The sequence below is a fragment of the Erythrolamprus reginae genome, chromosome 3, assembly GCF_031021105.1.
Source record: "Erythrolamprus reginae isolate rEryReg1 chromosome 3, rEryReg1.hap1, whole genome shotgun sequence".
In the NCBI taxonomy this organism is placed as follows: domain Eukaryota; kingdom Metazoa; phylum Chordata; class Lepidosauria; order Squamata; family Dipsadidae; genus Erythrolamprus; species Erythrolamprus reginae.
The window spans coordinates 28,798,992-28,823,692 of record NC_091952.1 but is presented as its reverse complement, the minus strand read 5'-3'; the positions used below and the strand labels follow the sequence as shown (position 1 = coordinate 28,823,692).

The window sequence follows — 24,701 nt, the reverse complement described above, 5'->3', positions numbered from 1 at the left end:
TAAGGAAGGTAGATGATTTTAAATGGTGGCCATTTCTTAAGCAAAGGGAAACATTTAGATAGTTTAGTTCTCTCAGACACCTCGTATTTTAGTTCATTTACCAAAGGCCATGACATACACTGCTTTTTTTATTTTTTGTTATATCTACATATACAAGTTTTTTAAAATTACAAAGGCAATTAAAATTATAATGTACATAGAAGTCCATGGTAACAAAATGCAAACAGCAATATATATGTGAAGAAACAGACTGAAAGCAAAGTTGGCCACAAACAAAGTAAAGTTCAGAGTGAATGTCCCAAATAGCAGATGGATATTTATTTATATCCCGCCTTTATTATTTTTATAGATAATTCAAGATGGCAACCATATATAACATATCTTCCTCCTCACATCTATCTTTTTTGATTCTATGCTATGTAACAACAGAGGGAAGGATCCAATTAAAACCGGGCCTTGAAATCAGTAAAGCTACCAACCAAAATAAAGTTCTTAATGCCTTTCTAAAATTCCTGTTTACAATCACAAAAGCTAGATAATTTTTTCTACATTTAATCTACTGTACATTTCTACAGCAATGGTATGATGAAAATTCATCCACATAGAAGCAAACCTTGGATAGTCTTTATAATCCAATGCATAGAAATAATAAAAGGCTAACACACAACTGTGTGTGTGTGTTCATTTCCTGAAATCACAATCATCTTCAACTCAGCAGAGAAATGTCAATAGTATTAAGTTGGATATTCTCTGTCAAAGCAGTTTTTCAGCTAATATACATACATTAAACCCAATGCTAATTTCATACAGAATTTTGCTGTACGTTCTGCTAATGAATTTCATTTTCAAATTCCAGTCAGAGACGGGTAACACTCTAAATGCATTTTCACAATTTTTGTTTTCCTTTTGAAATGCAGCAGGAAGCTGTTCATAATAAAACAGTAGGCACAGACCAAAGGTATGAGAAAAACAGAAGACAAATTCATGGAATCCCATCTATTGTCTGATCGGTATAATATAAATGGCCCAAATAATAAACTACTGTACTTGTGTTAATGTCCCAAAGTTCATCTCAGTAAACAAACAAAAAAAAACCCTGATACAATTGCAACACCAAAGGTAAAACAGAGGTATCACGCTGTAATGCTGTTTATCAATAAAATGTTATTCAATGGCAGAAACTGCTGAATAATAAAGCACATGATGTAAACTTTGATGTTTTGTTTTTGAGAGTTAAAATCAACACCAATAGCTTCATATACTACAACTTCTAACACACTGCGTATTTGAAACTGAAATAATCTAGTAAATATGTTTGAAATACAGTATATGTCCATTTTCATGTCTTCTCCCGTGTCTAAGGGCGTCCACATACTGACACCATATATACTACATAATTTTAGAATAATCACATGCTAACCCAGTAATTAAAATAACAATACTGGATTAAAATCCTCCTTTTTTTTTGTTATCAGAAGATTCATTCCTGTTTTACCAGCGTGATGTAGAAAAAAATGATTAAAAGGCTTTAGGGAATTTAGGGAATACTCATGATAATTTATATTGATTTCCCCCCCCCCCAAAAAAAAAAAGATGGAATACGAACTTGCTTTCATGCCTCAGAAGGAATTTGAATCCGGATCTCTGAATGTCATCATTAAATTATATTACTGGCCCCCTCCCCCATATTTGATTACTTGCCAGTCCAAATGGCAGAACTCCAATTTTTCCTTTTCCCCTCTGCTGCATGAAGAAAATCCCAATCATCCAATCTTCCTGAGACTACTGGCAATGAAGTAAACTGGAATCATGTAAATCATGCTCCCAACCAACACAACCAATCTTATTCCATTGTCAACTTGCCACACAGAGCTGCTTTACTTTCAAATTACTATATGTATAGTAGTATGATGGGGGAAGCTTGGGGATAACTGAACCATTCCTGTAAGAGAGAGACTGCAAACACAGATTTAACACTATTCCTATAAATAGGCAACTATAAAAAGAATGTAATGGTGGGCAATGAGATGAGAGCACAAACAGAGAAACATGATACATTATGGCACCATCTCAGGGAGTAACAGGAAGGAGCGTTTCTACTCTTGCATGATTATAAGAATCCCATAGAGTTATAACAGTAGAGCTTATAATCAAATTTATAAAATGTAATCACTGATTAAATTATCCTATCTCCTATGTTTACATTTAAAACCAGTAAATTTACAAAAATGAAAGCATCCTTAAATTTTTTTTTAATGATATCTGTAATATTTAATTCTTATGGGGATATAATGGAATACTGTAAATGTGTAATTTGTAACTGAATGGAGATAATTGCAAGCAACAATTGCCAACATTGACAGTACTATCAAAATATCTTCCAGTGAATGGGTATCCTTTCTGATTGAAATGCTGGGGGTTTTTTTTTCCTTTCAAAACAACAACAACCACCCATAAAAGCCTGCAGGGCCCCAATCGGATTGGGGGCCACCAAACACAAAGTGGGGGAAGTAAATCCTTTCACCAGCTCCTTTGTTTGAAAAATAAACTCCTGCTCACCCATGGGGGAGGGGGGAAGAAGGGAAATAAGAGCAGCTGGGGCACTGGGGCAGAAGTGGTTCTGCCTGCAGTCATTCTTTCACCTTCTGAAACTGTCATTTCTTTGAGAAGAGGGACTAGGCCATGGTTGCTTTGTACAAACCATGGGTAGAAAATTGCATTTAAAATAACCCTCTTTAATCACGAGTTCCTGTGCTCTGGGTCGGACAGTAATCCAAGCCACAATATGGCTTAACAAAGTTTCATGCAGAAACCTGAGTGATCATTTATTTTTTTATTTGTTTTGTCCAATACACAATAATACACAATGAAGGTTATAGAGAATATATACGAGTAGAATGTATCAAAGAGAGTATAGAAGAGAAATATAGGAGTAAAATATAACTAGAGAGAATAGCAGAAAATATAAGAGATAAAAGAGATATAATGGATAGAAGAGATATAGGAGATACTATAGGACAGGGGACGGTAGGCACTCTGGTGCACTTATGTACACCCCTTACTGACCTCTTAGGAACCTGGTGAGGTCAACCGTAGATAGACTAAGGGTAAAGTGTTGGGGGTTAGGGGGATGTCATGTGGCTTATATAAGCAAATCATGATTTAGCACAAACGTGTGAATAATAATTGAATTACTCCATTGTTAAAACTAGCTGGGTTTTATTTTGCTGGTGATTCTATTTCCATACTGTTCATATCAAGAACAGCACTCCCAAACAAATACAACTAAAATCTAGTTGATTCTCTGTGGGGAACATTGTCTTGGCTCTGGGACTGTAACAGCACTGCTGGTGACTGGGCATTCAGCCAAAGTGACACACTCAATCCCTGGAGAGAGGATTTGGTCATATATCAGACAGTAATTTAATAGCAGCAATAACTAGAGATCAGGCCTCAGAGTTCTTCTCTTTAAATCAACAAAATGGTTTATTGAACTAAAAGTAAAGGATCTGAAGTATGGCAAAAACAGAGTAATTGGAGCTTCTCTTAGGTAATCTGAATTGTTTTGAAGGTAAGGAAAATTATCTTGCTATGGTAAACATGTTATTTCAGTATTATTAATAATAAAGTGCTGAAAGGAATCTTAGAGCTTGATCTTCCTTATCTGGAATTAGCTTGCTTGCTATGTCCTCAAAGAATGCCTCAAAGAATGAAAAGTAAAAAGAAAGTTAAGTCCATTTTATTTGAAAAATTTATGTTGCTGAGAGCAAGCAAATGTTCAAGCTACAGAATAAAGCAGCTGAAAGAAACCCCTGCTGCAATCAGTGAATGAGGTCTCTTATCCTGTAATAAAAGGCAATTAAAATGCATGGCCTACTGCAGGCTGAGCCAATTGCTTTTCCGGGGTGTGGTTGTTTAGGTGGGGAGAGGAGTAAAAAGGAGAGGAAAAACAATGAAATAGGGAGAACCGGAAGGCAGAAAGAGACTGAAGTAAGAGATGTTAATCAGCAGTTGTCTGAAGAAATAGAATAGTGAAGTATGGGAGAATATATATAAAAAAAGAGAACAATACCAATCACAACCTCATAAAGAAATTAGAAACTTTCCCAATTGTTCTCTTTAAGGAAAGCTTCAAATACAACACCTACTATATAGTATTAAGATGGAATAACATTTATAAAACAATACATGCTTTTGATAATAGCACAGTCTTTTCCTGCTATATTAAAATTCTGAGCTCCACCAACCCACGGTTGAACACAAAATATAGACACTTAAAATTTATTGGTTCAATAATTTGATCAGATTATCAGGTCTAACTCAGCTTATTGTCTTCTTAGTAATATAAGAACCAGTCCTGCTTTCTTCATTTCAGCAATTTAATTTAGGCATATGCAAACAGCCTTTTAAAAAATTGAATTTAGAATTAGCAAGCACCAATTATCTAAGTGTGACTTATGACCCAGCACTGCAAATCAGAAATCCCCTCCTATAACATTTATCCTCTGACACATAAAAATAAATATTCAAGAAATGGTGGCCTTGGCTCAAAACACAGGACCGTAATGGCTAAGCTACACTGAGACAGAAAGGAAAGAATTCACAATAAACAGAAAACAAAATATCAAAAGAGGAAAAAAAGGTTACATAAAATTTGACAGTTCAAATTTGTATGCTACAGAATAGCAAAAAAATTGCTGCAGAAGGTTCACTACAAAGAATGTTTCTGAAAGAAGGGAACACAATATGCCCCCAATGTTGACAGACAAAAAAGAGTATTTGAAAAACTAATCAGTAAGAATAAAACATCAAGTTATACTAAAAGACTGGAAAAACTATATAATGGTATATGTTACCTTCAAGACATAATTAATTTGCACAATGAAAAACTGTAATTTTTAAGCAACATGCAGGTGGGAAGATGTATTTCTTGAAAGGTAACATTCTCAGACAGTACAGTGACTTTCTGAAGGTTTGTATCAGAGAAATCAAAAAGATAATATAAACAGTATCCATCTTCTTTGTTTCCAAAATGTTGTTTTGCTGTAAAATTTCTAAGCAAAGCAAAACAAAAACATGGATACAAAATTGAAGGTAATGGAGATGTTAAAAGAATAAACAATAAAGGATACTATATCAATCCAGGCTCAAAAGCAAGAGAGCAACAATGAATAAACAAAGTAAGAATGCCAATAAGCTTTCACCTAAGTCAGGGGTCGGCAATTTTAAACACTCAAAAGAGCCACTTGGACTAGTTTCCCACAGAAAAAAAAATTCTGGGAGTCACAAAACCTGGGTGGGTGTGGCCAACTCAATGTCACTCCCGCCCAGTCACATGACTTCCCTAGCCAAACCTACCCAGCCACAAAACCATTATCCATGTCTCTCTCCCTCTGTATCTCTCTCCCTCTTTCACCTGTTATGTATCACTCTGTGTGTGTGTGTGTGTGTGTGTGTGTGTGTGTGTATGTTTCTCCTCCTATGTGTGAGTGTCTCTGCACCTTTCCTCCCCCCCCCCCCCCCTCATGATCCTCTGGCTAGCTGTGGCTGGGCCGGAAAGGTGGTTAAACGCAGGGAGATCCTCAAGTGAGCACCAAAGTGCAACAAAGGTTCATGGAGGTGGGCAGTTGCTCACTTAAGGAGGTTCTTAACAGGATGCAGCTTCTCTCCTGCACTAATACTCCGGCCATCACCTTGCTGTGTCATCCCTCACCCCCAGCAGCTCTTCAGCCAAGTGCCGAGGACGCAATTTTTTAAATGAAAAAAAAAATAGAAGCTGCCGTAGGCCTGAAAACATAGCATTCAGTTAGCAAAAAGACTGATGTTATTTCTCAAGGTGATTGACTTAGGTCAGGGGTCAGCAACATGCGGCTCTGGAGTTGCATGCGGCTCTTTGGACCCTCTGCTGCGGGCTCCCTGCCCTTTAATGGGTTGGCCTTGTCCCTTTTATTTCTTTTTTGGACTCCAACCCAAAGCGGCAAGAAGCGAAGGCTGCCTTACATGCCGCGAAGGCAGGTATAAGGATGCTTCGCTCTTGCACTCTCCGGCGACCCTCTCCCTCTTGTGACATCCTGGCTGGTTATGGCTGAGCTGGGAGCATGCGCATAAGCAAGTGCCGAAGCTTAGAGCACACGCAAAGCGGGAAGCGGTTTGCTTAAGGAGGGACTCTCTACATGTGCGCACACTCCCGGCTCAGCCACAGGTGGCCAGGATGTCACAAGAGGGGGAGGAGGAGGGTCGCCGTAGAGTGCAGGAGCGAAGTGCCCTGTACCTGTTTTCGCTGCATGTAAGGCAACCCTCATTTCCTGCCGCTTCGGGTTGGAGTCCAAAAAAGAAATAAAAGGGACATGGCCAACCCGTTAAAGGGCAGGAAACCCACAGCAGAGGGTCCAAAGAGCCACATGCAGCTCCAGAGCCACGGGTTGCCGACCCCTGACCTTGAGAAATAACATCAGTCTTTTTGTATATAGCAGTAAAAAGGACAAGTTGTTTACTGCTAAGTGAATGCTACTTTTACAGACCCACAGCAGCTTTTTTTTTTTCATTTAAAAAATTATGCCAAAGAGAGGGAGAAAAAAAATGCTGACACTAATTCTTAGTTACAAAATCATGATACCATAATTTATAGTACAGGGGTGTCAAACTCAATTTCATTTAGGGCCCTATCAGGGTATGTCTGACTTCGGCAGGGGTGGGTTCTACTTATCTTCCCTACTGGTTAGCATTTCATCGGAAGTGCAAGTTTTATTTATTTATTATTTATTTATTATTTAGATTTGTATGCCACCCCTCTCCGAGGACTCGGGGCGGCTCACAGCAGAGAAAAACAAATCATAAATAATCTGAATACATTTAAAACATTTAAGATTTAAAAAGAAACCCCATATAGTACATACACACTCACAAGCATACCATACACAATTTAAACATGCCCAGGGGGAGATGTCTTAGTTCCCCCATGCCTGATGGCAAAGTGCATGTTTTGCCTGTGTTTCACTCGTGGCCCTGTCACATTGGGCAAATGACTCTCTGCGCATGCACAGAGAGTTCTTTCCAAGTCACTTTCAGGAAGTGGCGAACAAAGGACCAGTTCAGGGGCTTGGCCAGCCGGCCATCACAACTGGTTCAGCAAGTGGGAGCAAATTCCTGCCACCAGTACCGGCGAACCAGTCTGAACCACCAACAATCGACTGCTGGATCTTGGGGGCGAGGGTGGGCCTGGCCAGCTTAATGTCTCTTGTGTCGGGGATGTCTGTGGTGGTCCAAGCGCTTTGCCAGTGGAAACAGTCTCCAGAGTTCCGTTTTCAGCTGCTACATTCTCTCCGAGTCTTCGGAGAGGGCCAGCATACAAATCTAATTAATAATAACAATAATAATAATAATAATAATAATAATAATAATAATTATTATTATTATTATTATTATTATTATTATTATTACTGCCCTTTGCCAGCGAAAACGGAGCTCCATTTTTGCTAGCAAAGGCATCGCCTTTGCTGTTATCTGGACTTCAGCAAAGCTATCTGGACTTAAGCAAAGCCTTTGATACGGTTCCGCATAAAGAGCTGATAGATAAATTAGTGAAGATTGGACTTAATCCCTGGATAGTTCAGTGGATTTGCAGCTGGCTGAAGCGTAGACATCAGAGGGTTGTTTCTTAATGGCGAGTATTCTGAGCAGAGATTGGTTACAAGCGGTGTGCCACAAGGGTCTGTTCTGGGTCCTATTCTTTTTAATATGTTTGTGAGTGACATAGGGGAAAGTTTGGTAGGGAAAGTTTGCCTATTTGCCAATGACTCTAAAGTGTGCAATAGGGTTGATATTCCTGCAGGCGTCTGTAATATGGCAAATGATTTAGCTTTACTAGTTAAGCGGTCCAAGCAATGGAAACTGCAGTTTAATGTTTCCAAATGTAAAATAATGCACTCGGGCAAAATAAATCCTCAATCTGAGTATTGTATTGGCAGTTCTGTGCTAGCAAAAACTTCTGAAGAGAAGGATTTAGGGGTAGTGATTTCTGACAGTCTCAAAATGGGTGAACAGTACAGTCAGGCGGTAGGGAAAGCAAGTAGAATGCTTGGCTGCATGGATAGAGGTATAACAAGCAGGAAGAGGGAGATTATGATCCCGCTGTATAGAGCGCTGGGGAGACCACATTTGGAATACTGTACTGTGTTCAGTTCTGGAGACCTCACCTACAAAAAGATATTGATAAAATTGAACAGGTCCAAAGACGGGCTACAAAAATGATGGAAGGTCTTAAGCATAAAACTTATCAAGAAAGACTTAATGAACTCAATCTACATAGACTGGAGAAGGGAAAGGGAAGCCATGATCAAAACACTTAAATATGTTAAAGGGTTAAATAAGGTTCAGGAGAGAAATGTTTTTAATAGGAAAGTGAACACAAGAACAAGGGGGCACAATCTGAGGTTAGTTGGGGGAAAGATTAGAAGCAACGTGAGAAAATATTATTTTACTGGAAGAGTAGTAGATGCTTGGAACAAACTTCCAGCACACATGGTTGGTAAATCCATAGTAACTGAATTTAAACATGCCTGGGATAACCATATATCCATCCTAAGATAAAATACAGTAAATAGTATAAGGGCAGACTAGATGGACCATGAGGTCTTTTTCTGCCGTCAATCTTCTATGTTTCTAAGGTGGCCCCACGGGCACAATCTAAACAAACACCCCATGGGCTGCTCCCCGAGTTTGACACCCCTGCTATAGCGCATCATATTTTGAAGGAAAGGTGTAGCAACATTTCTTAATTTGCTTTCTCTTGCTCTTATGCAGAAACAAAAATCATTTTCTTCTTGGGAGGCAGGAAACAAGGACCATATAGCCTTATAATAATTAAGATTTTATATTTTTATTAACTACATTTTAAATAGGTATACCCCAGAATTCTTTTAGTAGTCCAAATTCAACACAAGCATTAATTTCACAGCTGAATATGAAGATATTTTTTCCATGCACATAATTCAGCAGTAACTGTAGCAACCTGCAACAATGCAAGGATGTCAAGATGTAAATGCCATCATTATGTACTTGAATCCTAATATTTCACCCATGTATTTAAGTCTGGACATTTGTATGCTTAGACTGCCACACATATTTCATGAGAGAAGGTTGTCCCTTTCTCATTTGACCGATGATCAATGATCTCAGTTAATATTCTGATATTGTAACAGAATAAAGCAGCACAAATCAAATCTGCACAAAATGCCGCATTTTCCTCACTAGCCATGATAGGAGGGTCTTCCTTTGATAATCTGGAGACTACTTAGCAGTTTTGGAGAAATAAAAAAACAAAGTATGTGAAATGATAATTCTGTATGTATGGACCAGAATTTCCTATTCTTTCTTGGTGGATAAGAATCTTTTTGTTCTTATTGGGAATCTTTAAAAACGAATATAGTAAAGGTAAAAATATTACGTATTCTGCATTCTGTAACAATGCAGAATTACTAAAAGTATGATTGTATTTTTGTTTTTAAATAAATTATTTGAAAATTAATAAAGTTTTCTATAAAAAAGAATCTTTTTGTTTGTTTTTTACTTTTGTTAAATTTTAGACCTGAGAAAACTGGGTCACTGTTTTTGACCAGCAATGGTTCCTAAAGCCAACAATTTTGAAGGCCTACATATTGTCTACTACTTGTCTTGAAAGTCTGGAGGACAGAAGGAAAAGGGGGGACATGATCAAAACATTTAAATATGTTAAAGGGTTAAATAAGGTTCAGGATGGAAGTGTTTTTAATGGGAAAGTGAACACAAGAACAAGGGGACACAATCTGAAGTTAGTTGGGGGAAAGATCAAAAGCAACGTGAGAAAAGATTATTTCACTGAAAGAGTAGTAGATCCTTGGAACAAACTTCCAGCAGACGTGGTTGGTAAATCCACAGTAACAGAATTTAAACATGCCTGGGATAAACATATATCCATTGTACGATAAAATACAGGAAATAGTATAAGGGCAGACTAGATGGACCATGAGGTCTTTTTCTGCCGTCAGTCTTCTATGTTTCTATGTTTCTATGAAAGAGCAGCACTTATTTATTCAAATCTTTAATCATCCAACCTGGAATAAAAGCCAGGAAACAAGGAACAACTTCAGAGAATGAAGGTAAAACACATATTGGGGGGAAAAATTCTCCCAAATTCTGGCTCACTATGCTATCCTGAACCTGATGCATCAATTTTGTCTGTGTGAGAGATAATAATGCTACATGTATCTGCTAAGTCAAATTTTTAAACAATGGTTAGCTGAATAAGCCAGCGTTTCCCAACCGGTGTGCCGCGGCAGAGACACGGCCAGGTGTGCCGCCAAGCTCCAGCTGGGCAGGGCGCTGCCGGTACTTCCGTCCTGGGGCTCCCGCTCACAGCTGTCCCCCGGCTCCTGCTCGATGCCGTGGTTTTCGGCGCTCTCCTGCTGGGCCCCAAAAAAGGAAGGCAGGAAGGAGAGCTCCATTCTTCGCGCCTTTTTCCCGCCTTCCTTCTTTGGGGCCCAGCAGGAGAGCGCCGAAAACCGCGGCATCGAGCAGGAGCCGGTTGACAGCTGCGAGCGGGAGCCCCAGGACGGAAGTACCGGCAGCGCCCCGCCCAGCTGGAGCTTCTCTGGCGTCGACGGCAAGTGTCCTTTGTGGCCCGGCGGGAGGGCACTGGCGGTGGGAGCGTGGGGGGGGGGTCCGCAGCGGCCGCAGGCAGTCGCGGGGAGATGGCGGTGGTTAGAGGGAGCGCTCTCTCTCTCTCTCTCAGCTGACTGCAAGTGCGAGCCCTGACGGTGGCGGTTGGACGTGCTGCTGGACGTCGTACATGCTGGCGCTGCGGGCCTGGCATATACGGTGTCCAGCAGCACGTCCAGCTGCCGCCGTCAGGGCTCCCGCTTGCAGTCAGCTGAGAGAGAGAGAGAGAAAGAAAGAGAGACATATAAGAGAGGCAGAGAGAGAGAGAAAGACAGACATAGCAAGAGAGGCAGAGAAAGAGAGACAGAGCAAGAAAGAGAGGCAGAGAAAGAGAGAGAGAAAGAGAGACATAGCAAGAGAGGCAGAGAGAGAGAAAAAGAAAGAGAGACATAGCAAGAGAAAAAGAGAGACTTAGCAAGAGAGGCACAGAGAGAGAGAGAAAGAGAAAGAAAGAGAGACATAGCAAGAGAGACAGAGAGAGAGAAAGAGAGAAAGAAAGAGAGATAGCAAGAGAGGCAAAGAGAAAGAAAGAGACATATAGCAAGACAGTGAAAGAGAGAGAGAGAGAGCAAGAGAGAGAGAAAAAAGCAAGAAAGAGATAGCAAGAGAGACAGAGAGAGAGAGAGAGCAAGGGAGAGAGAAAGACATAGAGGAAGGGAAGGAGGGAGAGAGAAACAGAGCAAAAAAGAGAGGAAGAAAGAAAGAAAGAGGGATGGAGAGAGAAAAAGTAGGGAAGGAAGGAAAAGAGAGAAAGAGGGAGAAATAGAGCGAAAGGGAGGAAGAGAGAGGGGTTTTTTGTCCAAACTTTTCTTTGTATACTACTAATACGTACTTGACAATTAAAAAAAACAACAAATACATGCACACTGTTACTCCCAGTAATCTGTTTTTCGTGAAGCAGACCTTTTCCAGTTTTTTAATTTACAAATTTAAATGAATCTTAGATGTTTACCCAAATATGCAGAAACTGTGATACTACAGATAAATAATTTTAGATTAACATATTTCACTTATAAACTGATATGGCTAACCATATAAACATATAATTAGAAGGAATTATATCTTGCACAGAAGAAAGTATTAAAAATATTTCTGGAAAAAGACTCAAGTTTCACATCCGACGACAGCCAATAAAAATTTAATCAAAGTAGCAAGGGTTGATAAAGGTATGGTACTCAATAAAAGGGAAGGAGTTATATCCCAAAGTCTTATGCCTTCAAAAATATCGATAGTTGGAAAAGGTGCTACTAGATTCAATTTTTTGTCACTATAAACCATCACAGCTATCTCCCTACTATGTCACAATATCTTGCATATTGCACATGCAGTAGTGATAACCATTATACAGGTTATCCTTGACTTATAACAGTTCATTTACTGACTGTTCGAAGTTACAATGGCACTTATGATTGTTTTCACACTTACAACAGTTGCAACATCCCCACAGTTGTGTAATCAAAATTCAGAGATTTGATAACTGACTCACATTTATGACTATCGCAGTGTCCTGGGTATCATGATCCCTTCTTCAGGTCCCGCCGACTAAACAATGTTGTCTGGCGGGCCCCAGGGGAAGAGCCTTCTCTGTGGCGGCCCCGGCCCTCTGGAATCAACTCCCCCCAGAGATCAGAACTGACCCCACCCTCCTTGTCTTTCATAAATTGCTTAAGAAGACCCACCTATATCGCCTGGCATGGGAGAATTGAGACATCTCCCCCAGGCTTATATAGTTTTATGTATGCTATGCTTGTGTTGTATGTTTTTAAAATAATGGGATTTTAGATATTTTCTTTTAAATATTAGATTTGTTCATTGTACACTGTTTTATTATTGTTGTGAGCTGCCCCAAGTCTGCAGAGAGGGGTGGCATACAAATCTAATAAATTATTATTATTATTATTATTATTATTATTAATTATTATATTATTATTATTATTATTATTATTTTGCGACCTTCTGACAAGCAAAGTCAATGGGAAAGCCAGTCACTTAACAACCATGTTACTAATTTAACAGCTGCAGTGATTCACTTAACAGCTGTGGTAAGGAAGGTCGTAAAATAGGACAAAATTCACTTAGTATATGTGACACTTGGCAACAAAATTTGGGGCTCAATTGTGGTTGTAGGTCGAGGACTACCTGTATCTTACACTTGTGGCGTACTAACAAGCCTGCTGTGTATAGCGTCACAAAACACAGCAACAGAAGACGGTAAAGCTTCCTTTAAATTGAGCTTGATTCTTGGGGACTTCATCAACATACTGTATGCAGGATGTTTTCTTCGCTGCAGCACATAAGTGGTTTGCCACTGCTTCCAGATTTATTTTTTAACTTTCAAATTTACTCCAGAGCCCCTGGTGTTTTTTGAATGGCTACAAAACAAACGTTAACTAATCGGATCTTTACCTCCCAAGCCTAGACAAGAGAACCACAGACAAATATCATCTTCAAATTTCAAAACTAATTGAATCATGCCACCTTCGAAACTCAAATGAACTGTAATACATAGATTGTTACTGGACCATTATTTGTCATACTATAAATCATAATAACACACAAGACTTTGCCACAGAATTTCATCAACCTTTGTTATGACACTAGTTAAACCTCAAGCATCCTACTTTGCCGAGACAATAAAACTAATGCTTTTTCTAAAGGATTGCTCTGGGTATTTCCTTCCTTCCTATTTCTGCATTATCTACAGTAATCATATATTCAGGGGTAGGCTGCAAATAATTTAACAACCAATTCGCTCAGAATTGAAAGTGCAATTTGCTCATGCATGCTATCCATGCAATATAAGAGAGGATTGCACCTGGGCAAATGGGCAGGCCCACCACTACTGGTTCACCTGAACCGGTTTAAACTGGCTGAATCCCAACTTACATTAAATTGTATTCTCATGTGATTGTACTACAGTGTTCCCTCGATTATCGCGGGGCATGCGTTCCGAGACCGCCCGCGAAAGTCGAATTTCTGCGAAGTAGAGATGCGGAAGTAAATACACTATTTTTGGCTATGAACAGTATCACAAGCCATCCCTTAACACTTTAAACCCCTAAAGTGCAATTTCCCATTCCCTTAGCAACTATTTAGATTATTACTCACCATGTTTATTTATTAAAGTTGATTTTAAAAATATTTATTAAAGGCAGATGAAAGTTTGGCAATGACATATGACATCATCGGGCGGGAAAAACCGTGGTATAGGGGGAAAACCCGCAAAGTATTTTTTAATTAATATTTTTGAAAAACCGTGGTATAGACTTTTCGCGAAGTTCGAATCCGCGAAAATCGAGGGAACACTGTATACCAGTTTATTTAGGATTAGTTTCTTTAATGGCATTCCCACATAGAAACATACATACATACATCCTCAAGGAGAGTGTTAATTTAGAAACTTTCTTTCTGATGAAAATGGTTAATATAAATCAAGATTTTTCAGGTGCACTGCAGATTTTTTATCTATCTATCTATCTATCTATCTATCTATCTATCTATCTATCTATTAATTAGATTTGTATGCTGTCCCTCTCCGGAGACTCGGAGCAGCTCACAACAACAGAACAATACAAATCCAATAGTTAAAAACAATTTAAAACCCTTAATATAAAAAAATCAATCATACGTCTCATACAAACCATACGTAAGGCGGAAACGGCCCAGGGGAATCAATTTCCCCATGTCTGACAGCAGAGGTGAGTTTTAAGGAGTTTGCGAAAGGCAAGGAGGGTGGGGGCAATCCTAATCTCTGGGGGGAGTTGGTTCTAGAGGGTCGGGACCGCCACAGAGAAGGCTCTTCCCCTGGGTCCCGCCAGACATTGTTTCGTCGATGGGACCCGGAGAAGGCCAACTTTGTGGGACCTAACCAGATGCTGGGATTCGTGCGGCAGAAGGCGGTCTCGGAGATATTCTGGTATGATTCAATTCCATTAAATTTATTAGATTTGTATGCCGCCCCTCTCCGAAGACATAACAATGGAACAAATCAAATAATAAAATTATATAAAAAACCCCAATTTAAAAACCATACAGCACATACATACCAAACATAAAATATAAGAAAGCCTGGGGGAGATGTCTTAATTCTCCCATGCCTGGCGATATAGGTGGGTCTTGAGTAACTTGCGAAAGACAAAGAGGGTGGGGGCCGTTCTAATCTCAGGGGGGAGTTGATTCCAGAGGGCCGGGGCCGCCACAGAGAAGGCTCTTCCCCTGGGGCCCGCCAAACAACATTGTTTGGTCGACGGGACCCGGAGAAGGCCAATTCTGTGGGACCTTATCGGCAGCTGGGATTCGTGCGGTAGAAGGCGGTTCCGGAGGTATTCTGGTCCAATGCCATGAAGGGCTTTAAAGGTCATTACCAACATTTTGAATTGTGACCAGAAACCGATCGGCAGCCAGTGCAGGCCACGGAGTGTTGTAGAAACATGGGCAAATCTAGGAAGCCCCACGATAGCTCTCACGGCCGCATTCTGCCCGATCTGAAGTTTCCGAACACTTTTCAAAGGTAGCCCCATGTAGAGAGCGTTGCAGTAGTCGAACCTCGAGGTTATAAGGTGCCATGAAGGGCTTTATAGGTCATAACCAACACTTTGAATTGTGACCGGAAACTGATCAGCAATCAATGCAGACTGAGGAGTGTTGGTGAGACATGGGCATACCTGGGGAAGTCCATGATTGCTCTCGCAGCTGCATTTTAGCAAGCACATCCAGATGCTCCTCCAGCAGAGGTGGGTTCCTCCCCGGTTCAGACTGGGTTCTATGGAACTGGTAGTAACTTAGCAGCCTGTGTGCTGGAACTAGCAGCAACCCAGGCCTCCCACGCGTCTGAACTGGCTCTCTTGGCAGCGGGGTAGGTTCCATCATCTTGGGGTTTTTTGCTTCTGCACATGCGCAAACTGTATTTCTAGCACTGCCCATGCATGCACATTCATCCGCCTGCACGCAAAGTGTGCGCCCACATGCCACACCATTGAGCGAACCGGCCGCAAAGAAAACCAGAACTCACCCCTGCTCTCCAGACATACAGGCTTAATAACCCACAATTACTCACCTAGTGTGGCTGTTGCTGAAAATCAAGGATTTAACTTCCATGTACTTAAATATACTGCTCAAAAATATAAAGGGAACACTCAAAGAACACATCCTAGATCTGAATGAATGAAATATTCTCATTGAACACTTTGTTCTGTACAAAGTTGAATGTACACAACAGCATGTGAAATTGATTGTCAATCAGTGTTGCTTCCTTAGTAGACAGTTTAATTTCACAGAAGTTTGATTTACTTGGAGTTATATTGTGTTAAGTGTTCCCTTTATTTTTTTGAACAGTGTATTTCGGACTAAGAATGGGTGATATATATATGTCATCTTGCCTAGGATTGTTAATTGAAAATTATATAAATTATTTCATTATTAAAGTGTGTGCGTGTATGTGTATATGTGTGTGTGTGTGTGTGTGTGTGTGTGTACACACACAATGCATGCATATGTGTACAATTACAGAAGTTTTATCAGCATTTTCAGTACTATAATCTTGTTTATTAAATTGAAACATGCTTTGAGGATAGGCAGTGATGAGAGCTACAACTGTTTTACTATTTGCATTATCTAATATTATTAGAATAAAAGTAGATAACATTAAGTGATTGTACAGTGACTGCATGAGAAAGAATTATATAAATTGAGACTATAACGTTAAATCCCTTCCTCTCCTATTGTTTCCCCTGTACCATCTCTTCCTCCCAATTTCCTTTCTTCAGCAGAGGTTGTAAGGGAAAGCAACAGACAAAGATGTTCTATATAGCCTATTTAAAAATTGTCTGCATGACAGCATTGCTTCTCAAGGTGACACAATCAATTTCAGACATTAATCTGGCAGCTGTTTCTGCATATATGGTTTTTCCCTTGAGTCAAAGAAAAATAACTCATTTTTAAAATATTGACAATAATTTTCTCTTTTCAAAATAATATTCTGCTAGTTATAGCACATATCGAGTGTTTGTTTATTTCCTATAATTTACATGTCACTCCACCAGATTCTAGTATCATCCTCATGTTTCCAATTTGCAATATCCATATGACATAGTTCTGTTAATAGAAAACTCCTGCTGTCTCTGCTAAAACCAATCAACCTTTATTAGCAAAAATAAATTTTGTATCAATTGTATCACATATCAACATGTTAGTTATTATCAGTTCTCTTATGTAAATGCAACCATTTTAACTTGTTTTTACTTTATTCTTTGTAAACGTACATACTGCTTTTGGCTGTGTATGTCTTATAAATAAGGGTTTTTAGCTGTTTTATTATTGGATTGTCACATGCTGTTTTTATCATTGTTGTTAGCCGCCCCGAGTCTACGGAGAGGGGCGGCATACAAATCCATTATTATTATTATTATTATTATTATTATTATTATTATTATTATTATTATTATTATTATTGAGACTATTTGCAGACTTGGCTCTCCCCAGATAAGTTCATGGAGGGAGTTTTTATAGGTGAAAAGGAAATTTAATGGTAAAATTTTGGGATTACATCAAGTTGTTGCTCCTCTCCTGATGGAAGTATTTTACATCAAGCAGAAATTTTGTTCCATTCAACAGAGGGGGACCCCGCATTTTTAGTAATTTCTTCCTCCTCTCTGTAACTGCTAAGCAGAAGGTTGAGAGACCCTTTGAAGCATTATGGAAGGAAAATTATTTAAATACTCTGTATTTTGCTTGAGACAGTTTTGTTGTTGTACTCAGATTTTGGTCTCTCTGTAAGCACTAGCTGCAAAACTATATTCTCATATTTTGTATTTTCCTGGTCCTACAAACTAACAGTATAAATTCCCAGCGCTCCTTATGGTAGAATATTGTATTTTAATGCTTGTTGCATACAAATTAGCATTGTCAGAAGAAACAATTTTGACTGATTGACCTTTATAGAAATTTTTAAAAACATGCTATCTTTTACTTAACGTTTACATAAAAACACTCCAAGCTAGGCCCATTGATGAAGCCATCTTATAATCTTTTACATTTCTAACTACGTATATAGACAGAAATATTTCAGCCCTGAACTTACAATATTTTTGTGATCACGGAGTAACAAAACCCATGTTTCTATTTCTTTCAAACTTTTCCAGAGTTATTGGATGAGGTGGGGTGTGATTTTGATTATTAACCTTTTTCTCTCTTGCCCAAATATTTAATGAGGGTTTAATGTTGCAAATAAAATCAAATTACCTTTTACTTGTCCTAAAAATAAACAGTATCATTACTGAAAGCTTTTATTTGGGAGTAAATACTGCTCTGATCAATTAAACATTATTTCCAAAAATCTGCATGCTCACTCTTCGTATGATGGGCCTTTAGACTGCGGTACTTAAATTTAAATTAATTAAATTATAGGTCATCATTTAATTATATGGACATATATACCAAAATAAAGGCATTAGATAATTGTTATTTAAATATCAGCCTCAGTTTTTATATTCTTTGATAATCAGTATTTCAGCCAAGGAGCTAGGTAGGCATAAAGATAATCTGAGGATGAGGAGAGTATTAAGAGTTTTAGCGGTTTCTTCTGTTTCCTCCCTTTATTTTAACAGAAATGTAGCACCCTCTAGTGTTTCTTCAATTTGGATTCAAAGGAGGTTTAAATAACAGCAAAGGCAATGGAATAACATTTGAGATAGGCTTCTGTAAAGTACCTGTACTTTAAAAAATTGTGTTCTGTGGAGAATAGTTAAAGAGAAAGCCATCCATAGACCTAATATAAATTTACAAATATATAAATGTAGATTCTACTTCTAGAAAGGGTGAACTATTTTGAAGTGCACGACTTAAATTAGGCACTGAATACTTGTTGATATTTGCTATATTTGCACTTATTCACAAACATTCAAAATCAACAAAATTGGAGACATAGCTAAAACGAGTCTACGGAGAGGGGCGGCATACAAATCCAATAAATAAACAAACAAACAAACAAACAAATAAAAGACAACCAAAAGTATTGGTCCAGTATCAGATCTCTAAGGAGAAATCCAGTTTATAGATTATAAAATAGTATATTATTTTGACAAGTTGCCAAAATAGGGAGCGCCATATCTAATCCTGTTCCAGTTAACAGCGGCTTACCCCAAGGCAGTGTATTAGGACCAACACAATTCATACTATATATAAATGACCTTTGCGGATCACATTAAAAGCGATTGCATTCTCTGCGCGGACAACACTACCGACAACACTTTTCAACACCACTGATATCACAGCTACTCTCCAAAAAAAAACCTTGACTTTGTGTCTGAATGGTCAAACATCTGGCAACTCCAAATCTCAACCAAGAAATGCTTTGTCCTACACTTTAGTAAAAAGAATCAGAACACCAAATACAAGCTAAATAAACAAGACCTTACAGACAACCCTCACTCTGTAAAAGACCTTGGAATATTCATATCAAATAACCTAAGTGCCAAAAGCCCACTGCAACAATATCACCAAAAAAGTTTCAAGAGTTGTTAACCTAATCCTATGTAGCTTGTGCTCCGGTAATCTCACACTAGTAACCAGAGCATACTCACACTAGTAACCAGAGCATACAAAAATTTCACCAGACCAATCCTTGAATACAGCTTATCTGTCTGGAACCCACACCGCATTTCGGACATAAATACTCTAGAAAATGTCCAGAGATACTTTACTAGAAGAGCCCTCCACTCCTCCACTTGCAACAGAATACTATAAGCAAATAGACTTACAATTCTAGGTTTAGAAAGCTTAGAACTACGCCATCTTAAACACGACCTAAGCATAGCTCATAAAGTCATCTGCTACAACGTCCTTCCTGTCAACAACTACTTCAGCTTCAACCACAACAACACACAACAGGTACAAACTTAAAGTAAACTGCTCCAAACTCGACTGCAGGAAATACAACTTTAGTAACCGAGTAGTTAATGCCTGGAACTCACTACCTGACTCTGTAGTATCATTACCTAATCCCCCAAACTTTACCCTTAGACTGTTGACCTCACCCAATTCCTAAGAGGTCAGTAAGGGGGGTGCATAAGTGCGCCTTCCATCCTCTGTCCTAATGTTTCTCTCTTACTAGTACCGTGTTTCCCCGATAGTAAGACCCCCCCGATTGTAAGACATATGGGGGGTTTCAGGGGGGTTGGCTAATATAAGCCATACCCCGAAAGTAAGACATATGTCTTACTTTCGGGGAAACACGGTACTAAAAGCGAGGGAGCTGCGCGCCCAGGAGAGTCTCCCTTACGCAGCCTGGTGCCAGCTGGCAGTGGCGCGCTGCACCCAGAGCTTGGGCCACCCGGCGGGCGAGGAGGCGGCCCTGGCCGAAGCGGCGCGGCTCTGGCTGCGGCACGAGTGGGAGCATCGGCACCGAGGACAAGTCCAGCTTCAAGCCTTACGGAGGGAGCTCGGGCTGTGGCGAGAAGACGGGATTCCGGGTGCTGAGCGCCACCCGCCCGCCGTTCACGCCAAGAACAGGCAGCCCCAGTTCCAGCGCCTCGACCTGCTCGCCCGGCCTCTTGCCCGGCGGGGAGAGCAAAGGCGGCGGCGGGAGTAGCGGAGGCGAGGCGGAGAATAAAGAAGCGGCGGATAGCTGGCGAGGCGCCGGCTAGAGGGCTGGACCCCGCCACTTTGCCGCTGCTCCCGCCGCCGGCTTTGCTGGGGTCGAGCACCACGCCCGGCGGCAGGAACTGCGGGGGTAGCCGGCGTACGCTCCGGCTAACGAGCCTGGGTAGCTCATGCTGGCCGGCGGCGGCCACGGGAAAACGGTCTGGCCCGGCTTGTAAGGGGAGACGGGCGCCACCAAGCCGGCAGAGCCCCGCCTTGGAGCCCTCGTGGCTTTGGCTCAGCTCGGTGGAGAGGCCGCTGGAAGAAGCCAAGGGGCAAGGGCACATCTGACGGCGCGTCCCGTTTGGCTTCTTCCAGCGGCCTCTCCGCCGAGCTGAGCCAAAGCCACAAGGGCTCCAAGGCGGGGCTCTGCCGGCTTGGTGGCGCCCGTCTCCCCTTACAAGCCGGGCCAGACCGTTTTCCCGCTGCCGCCGCCGGCCAGCATGAGCTACCCGGGCTCGCCAGCTATCCGCCGCTTCTTTCTCCTCCGCCTTGCCTCCGCTACTCCCGCCGCCGCCTTTGCTCTCCCCGCCGGGAAAGAGGCCGGGCGAGCAGGCCGAGGCACTGGAACTGGGGCTGCCTGTCCTTGGCATGAACGGCGGGCGGGTGGCGCTCAGCACCCGGAATCCCGTCTTCTCGCCACCGCCCGAGCTCCCTCCGTAAGGCTTGAAGCTGGACTTGTCCTCGGCGCCGATGTCGCTGAGCTTCAAGGGTGCGCCTTTGGACGTCTCTTTGTCGGCGCCGCTGGACGCTGGAGAGCTTGGAAGAAGGCGACGGGTCCAGGTTGCCGATCAGGAGCAGCCCGAAGACGAGCCGGCCCCGGGTGCCCGGGACAATGTAAGACATACCCCCAAAGTAAGACACAGTGGGGCTTTTGGGGGTAAAAAGATAGTAAGACACTGCTTTACTATCGGGGAAACACGGTATCATGTATATAAACATTGTTATATCTTTGTATACTAGCAATACATACTTGACAAAATAAGTAGGTAAATAAATAAATAAATAAATAGATAGATAGATAAATAAGTCATAATATAACATTTCCTTAATATCAACCTTGACTTTAGCAGTTTCTAGCAAATATATTCATGTAGTTTGCCTGGCAACAAAAAATATCCTGGGCTTTTTTCACCAGGATATTTTTTTAAACTTCCAAGTCTATCCTACATAAAAGATGCAAAATTCCAGTTATCTGAAATTCAATCTGACATTTTCTTTTAACATGTTGAACAGGAAAGGAAAGTTCTGTTTCCTTTCCTGAGAGCTTTCTGTTGGGTGGATGTTGGATGGTTCAGGTGGGAAATTGTGGTTGTTGAGCATGTTCTTTCAGTTTGTTATGTATGTTGAGATTGTTCTATGGCGTCATACGAATTGTGTTGCATGGGTATACTGTGAATATATATACAATGACAATAAAGTATTTATTATTATTATTATTATTATTATTAATAATATTATCTTCTTTTCTATTCTGTTCAAAACATTATTAATGTAATCCTTAAAACTTATATTTAATTGCTATATAGTCTAACATATTGCCATTGATTCACAAAAACAAGCCTGGTTTGAATTTATCTGACTACTGTAAGTCTGAAAATAAATATACCTGATGCCTCTTGACAGTTTCTTGCAAGGAAATTAGATACATTGTCAGGGTAATGTGTGAGGGAGCATAACTTTATTTCGCTTTAAGCCTAATGTAATTAGTTTCATATCTTATTTAAGTCCCCGCTCAATCAGGCAATGGAGGCTCAATCAGGCAATGGGGGCTCAATCAGGCAATGGAGCACACATTGGAGTGTCACAACTCCTTCAACAATCTCACAAGCGACTTCAAAGGCAAGGAAACTGCTCATGAAAGTCCAGAAATGTCAGTTGACATGTCTCTTTAGGGCCGAAACTGGGCCAGAGAGGGGACAACGGGAGTGTGGCCACAAAGTTGACAGCTCGGTCTCTGCACGGAACAGGTGAATTAATCCATTCTTGGATTCCCCTGGGAGCTCTCAGGAGAACTGCCGATGCAGAGATTCAGAATTGTCAAAGATGCTAAACCGGTGATATACTTTGTTATCCAAATTTATGGTGGTTTACTGATTTCAAGAAAATTACTTAGTTAAGAAGCTATGGCTTCAGGGATTTGGAATTGCCAAGCAATTAATAGGTCCAGAGACAAATATTAACCAGTGATGATGGATATTGTTTAGCCAAGTCTTATCTCCCAAGATTTGGAGCCTGATGGCTCAGAGGGTAAGATGCTGAGCTTTTCAGTCATAAAGCTGTCAGCCCAAGTTCAACATCTGAGTGCCATAGGAGAGAGGGGCATAGCCAAGCACCGCGGCAACACAGAGTTCCCCACGCTCTGCAGAGGAACCCCGAATCCCTGTCACCTAGGGACCTGCTTCAGTTGGAACCAGGTCGGAACTGCCCTGGAATGGCAGTGAAGAAGAGGGATGTTATTGACAATCTGTTTGGAGTTGGCAAACCACACAGAGAACCAACTTAGGCCCTTGACCAGTACCAGTGGAAATCGGCTTGCAAAAGCCTTCCAAGCCATGGCAGCTACAAACAGAAAAATCGATTTACTGTTGAAGATTAGAAGACACCTGGAAATAGGAACAAAGAAAACTGCTGGAGAGATAAAGAAGATTAACAATTGTGCTGGTGAGTTATTTACCCAAATTGCACTTTGGGACTTTTTTTTGCTGATTTCAAACGGGAACAAAAAGTTTGGGGAAAAATAAAGACAAAGCAGCTACTTAGCACCAAATGTTACAGGGAAAAAATATTAAAGAAGGCTGCAAAAGCCTAACATTTGATAACTTTTATATTTGATCTTTGAATTAACTTTGAAGTGAATTATTTGATCTAATAAAATTAATTTAATTAAACATCAACATATTAATTAAGAGAAAATAGAATTGTGGAACTAGTGAAGAGTGCCACCTGCTGGTTGGAGGAATTACTACAGTGGAAGATTTTTGTGAATGCTTATACAACTGCTGGCCCTGGTCTTTGAAAAAAAAAATTGGCATCTCATCAGTTCAGGCTGTGAACTTGGGATGAACTTCTATTTACTTAAAAGTTTAAAGGGAAAAAATTATTGAGCCTAGCAAGTATCTTGAAATATTATTGCAATATTAAAACAAGAAAATAAAGAGGACTTGAAACAAGAAGAAGAGCAGATAGAAGAGGAGTAGGAAAATGATAAAGATACAAAGGAAGAGGACTTTGAAGATGGACAAACTAATGATTACTTTGAGCTTTATTATTATTACACTGGGATTTACAGTGGGGAAAAAGAGTAAGGCGAGGATACATGTATTGGGCTATACCTATGAGACCGCATGCTGCCGCATGAATCCCAACGACCGGTCAGGTCCCACAGAGTCGGCCTTCTCCAGGTCCTGTCAACTAGACAATGTCATTTGGTGGGCCCTGGGGAAGAGCCTTCTCTGTGGAGGGCCCGGCCCTCTGAATGAAATGCAAGCTAATACCTGACTTCAATAACTAAATCATAGAAAAGCTGAGCATTTAGCTGTAGTTTTTATTTGAATTTGAGATTATCAGGTAATCCTGGGGCTTTTGATTAGATTAGACAGTAGACAATGGTAATCTGTTTTGCTGTCAAGAATATTGATGTCAAGAAAACACGAGGGTACATCACTGTAATCAATAAGAATTCAGATTGACTTAGTTAAAAAGTTATGGCAAATTAAGAAATTATAAGCAAAATATGGTGCAAATAGCGTTAAATACCTGGCCTTGAACTGCCACTCTATGTAAACTGTGGTCAAAACAAGAGTCACAAAGCTACCAGATTTTATTTGCAACAAGCCAGACAACCACAAGAGGATAACAAGAGGAAGAAAAAAAATCTGCTTTTAGTAGTCATCTTGGTTTTTTTAACAGTTCATATCCAGTAATCCTATTGAAAAGCATTAGATGTAAATCAATGAGCAAATTGTATCAAACATTAAAACAAGCCAATCTTTTCCTTCAATTGCCACTTTAACTGTTTAATAAACTATTCTTCTGATCTTAAGTATCAAACTTGTTATTCTTATTTATACCTATTTTGCAGTTAACATAAATTTCTAGCTCCACAGTTTGAAAGTGAATGTTTCAGACATTTTTATACCATTATGTGTGTATATATTACATATTTGTATTGTTATACCTATATAATACAAATATGCAATATATTTGTTCATCATTTAATAATGTAGTTTTGGTTATTTTAGGGTGGTAGTACTTACCCCATCATGTCAACCAAGTTTTATAATTTTCTTTTCTTCTGGAAAGTAGCCTGGATAAGTATATTTTTAGATTCTAGATACAGAAAAAGGGAAATTAAAAAAAAACTCAGC

General features: G+C 40.1%; 1 protein-coding gene across 3 annotated transcripts in view; it reads right to left on the bottom strand.

Annotated features, from left to right (window-relative positions):
• The window catches only part of ZMYND8 (zinc finger MYND-type containing 8), a 129,334-nt gene that overhangs the window by 100,827 nt on the left and 3,806 nt on the right, over positions 1-24,701 (bottom strand). For all 3 annotated transcript variants that reach the window (XM_070744668.1, XM_070744665.1, XM_070744669.1), the window contains exon 2: positions 24,591-24,663. In XM_070744668.1, coding sequence (XP_070600769.1) covers positions 24,591-24,598 — 8 coding nt within the window. In that variant the 5' untranslated portion in view covers positions 24,599-24,663. The remainder of the gene's footprint in view (positions 1-24,590; positions 24,664-24,701) is intronic.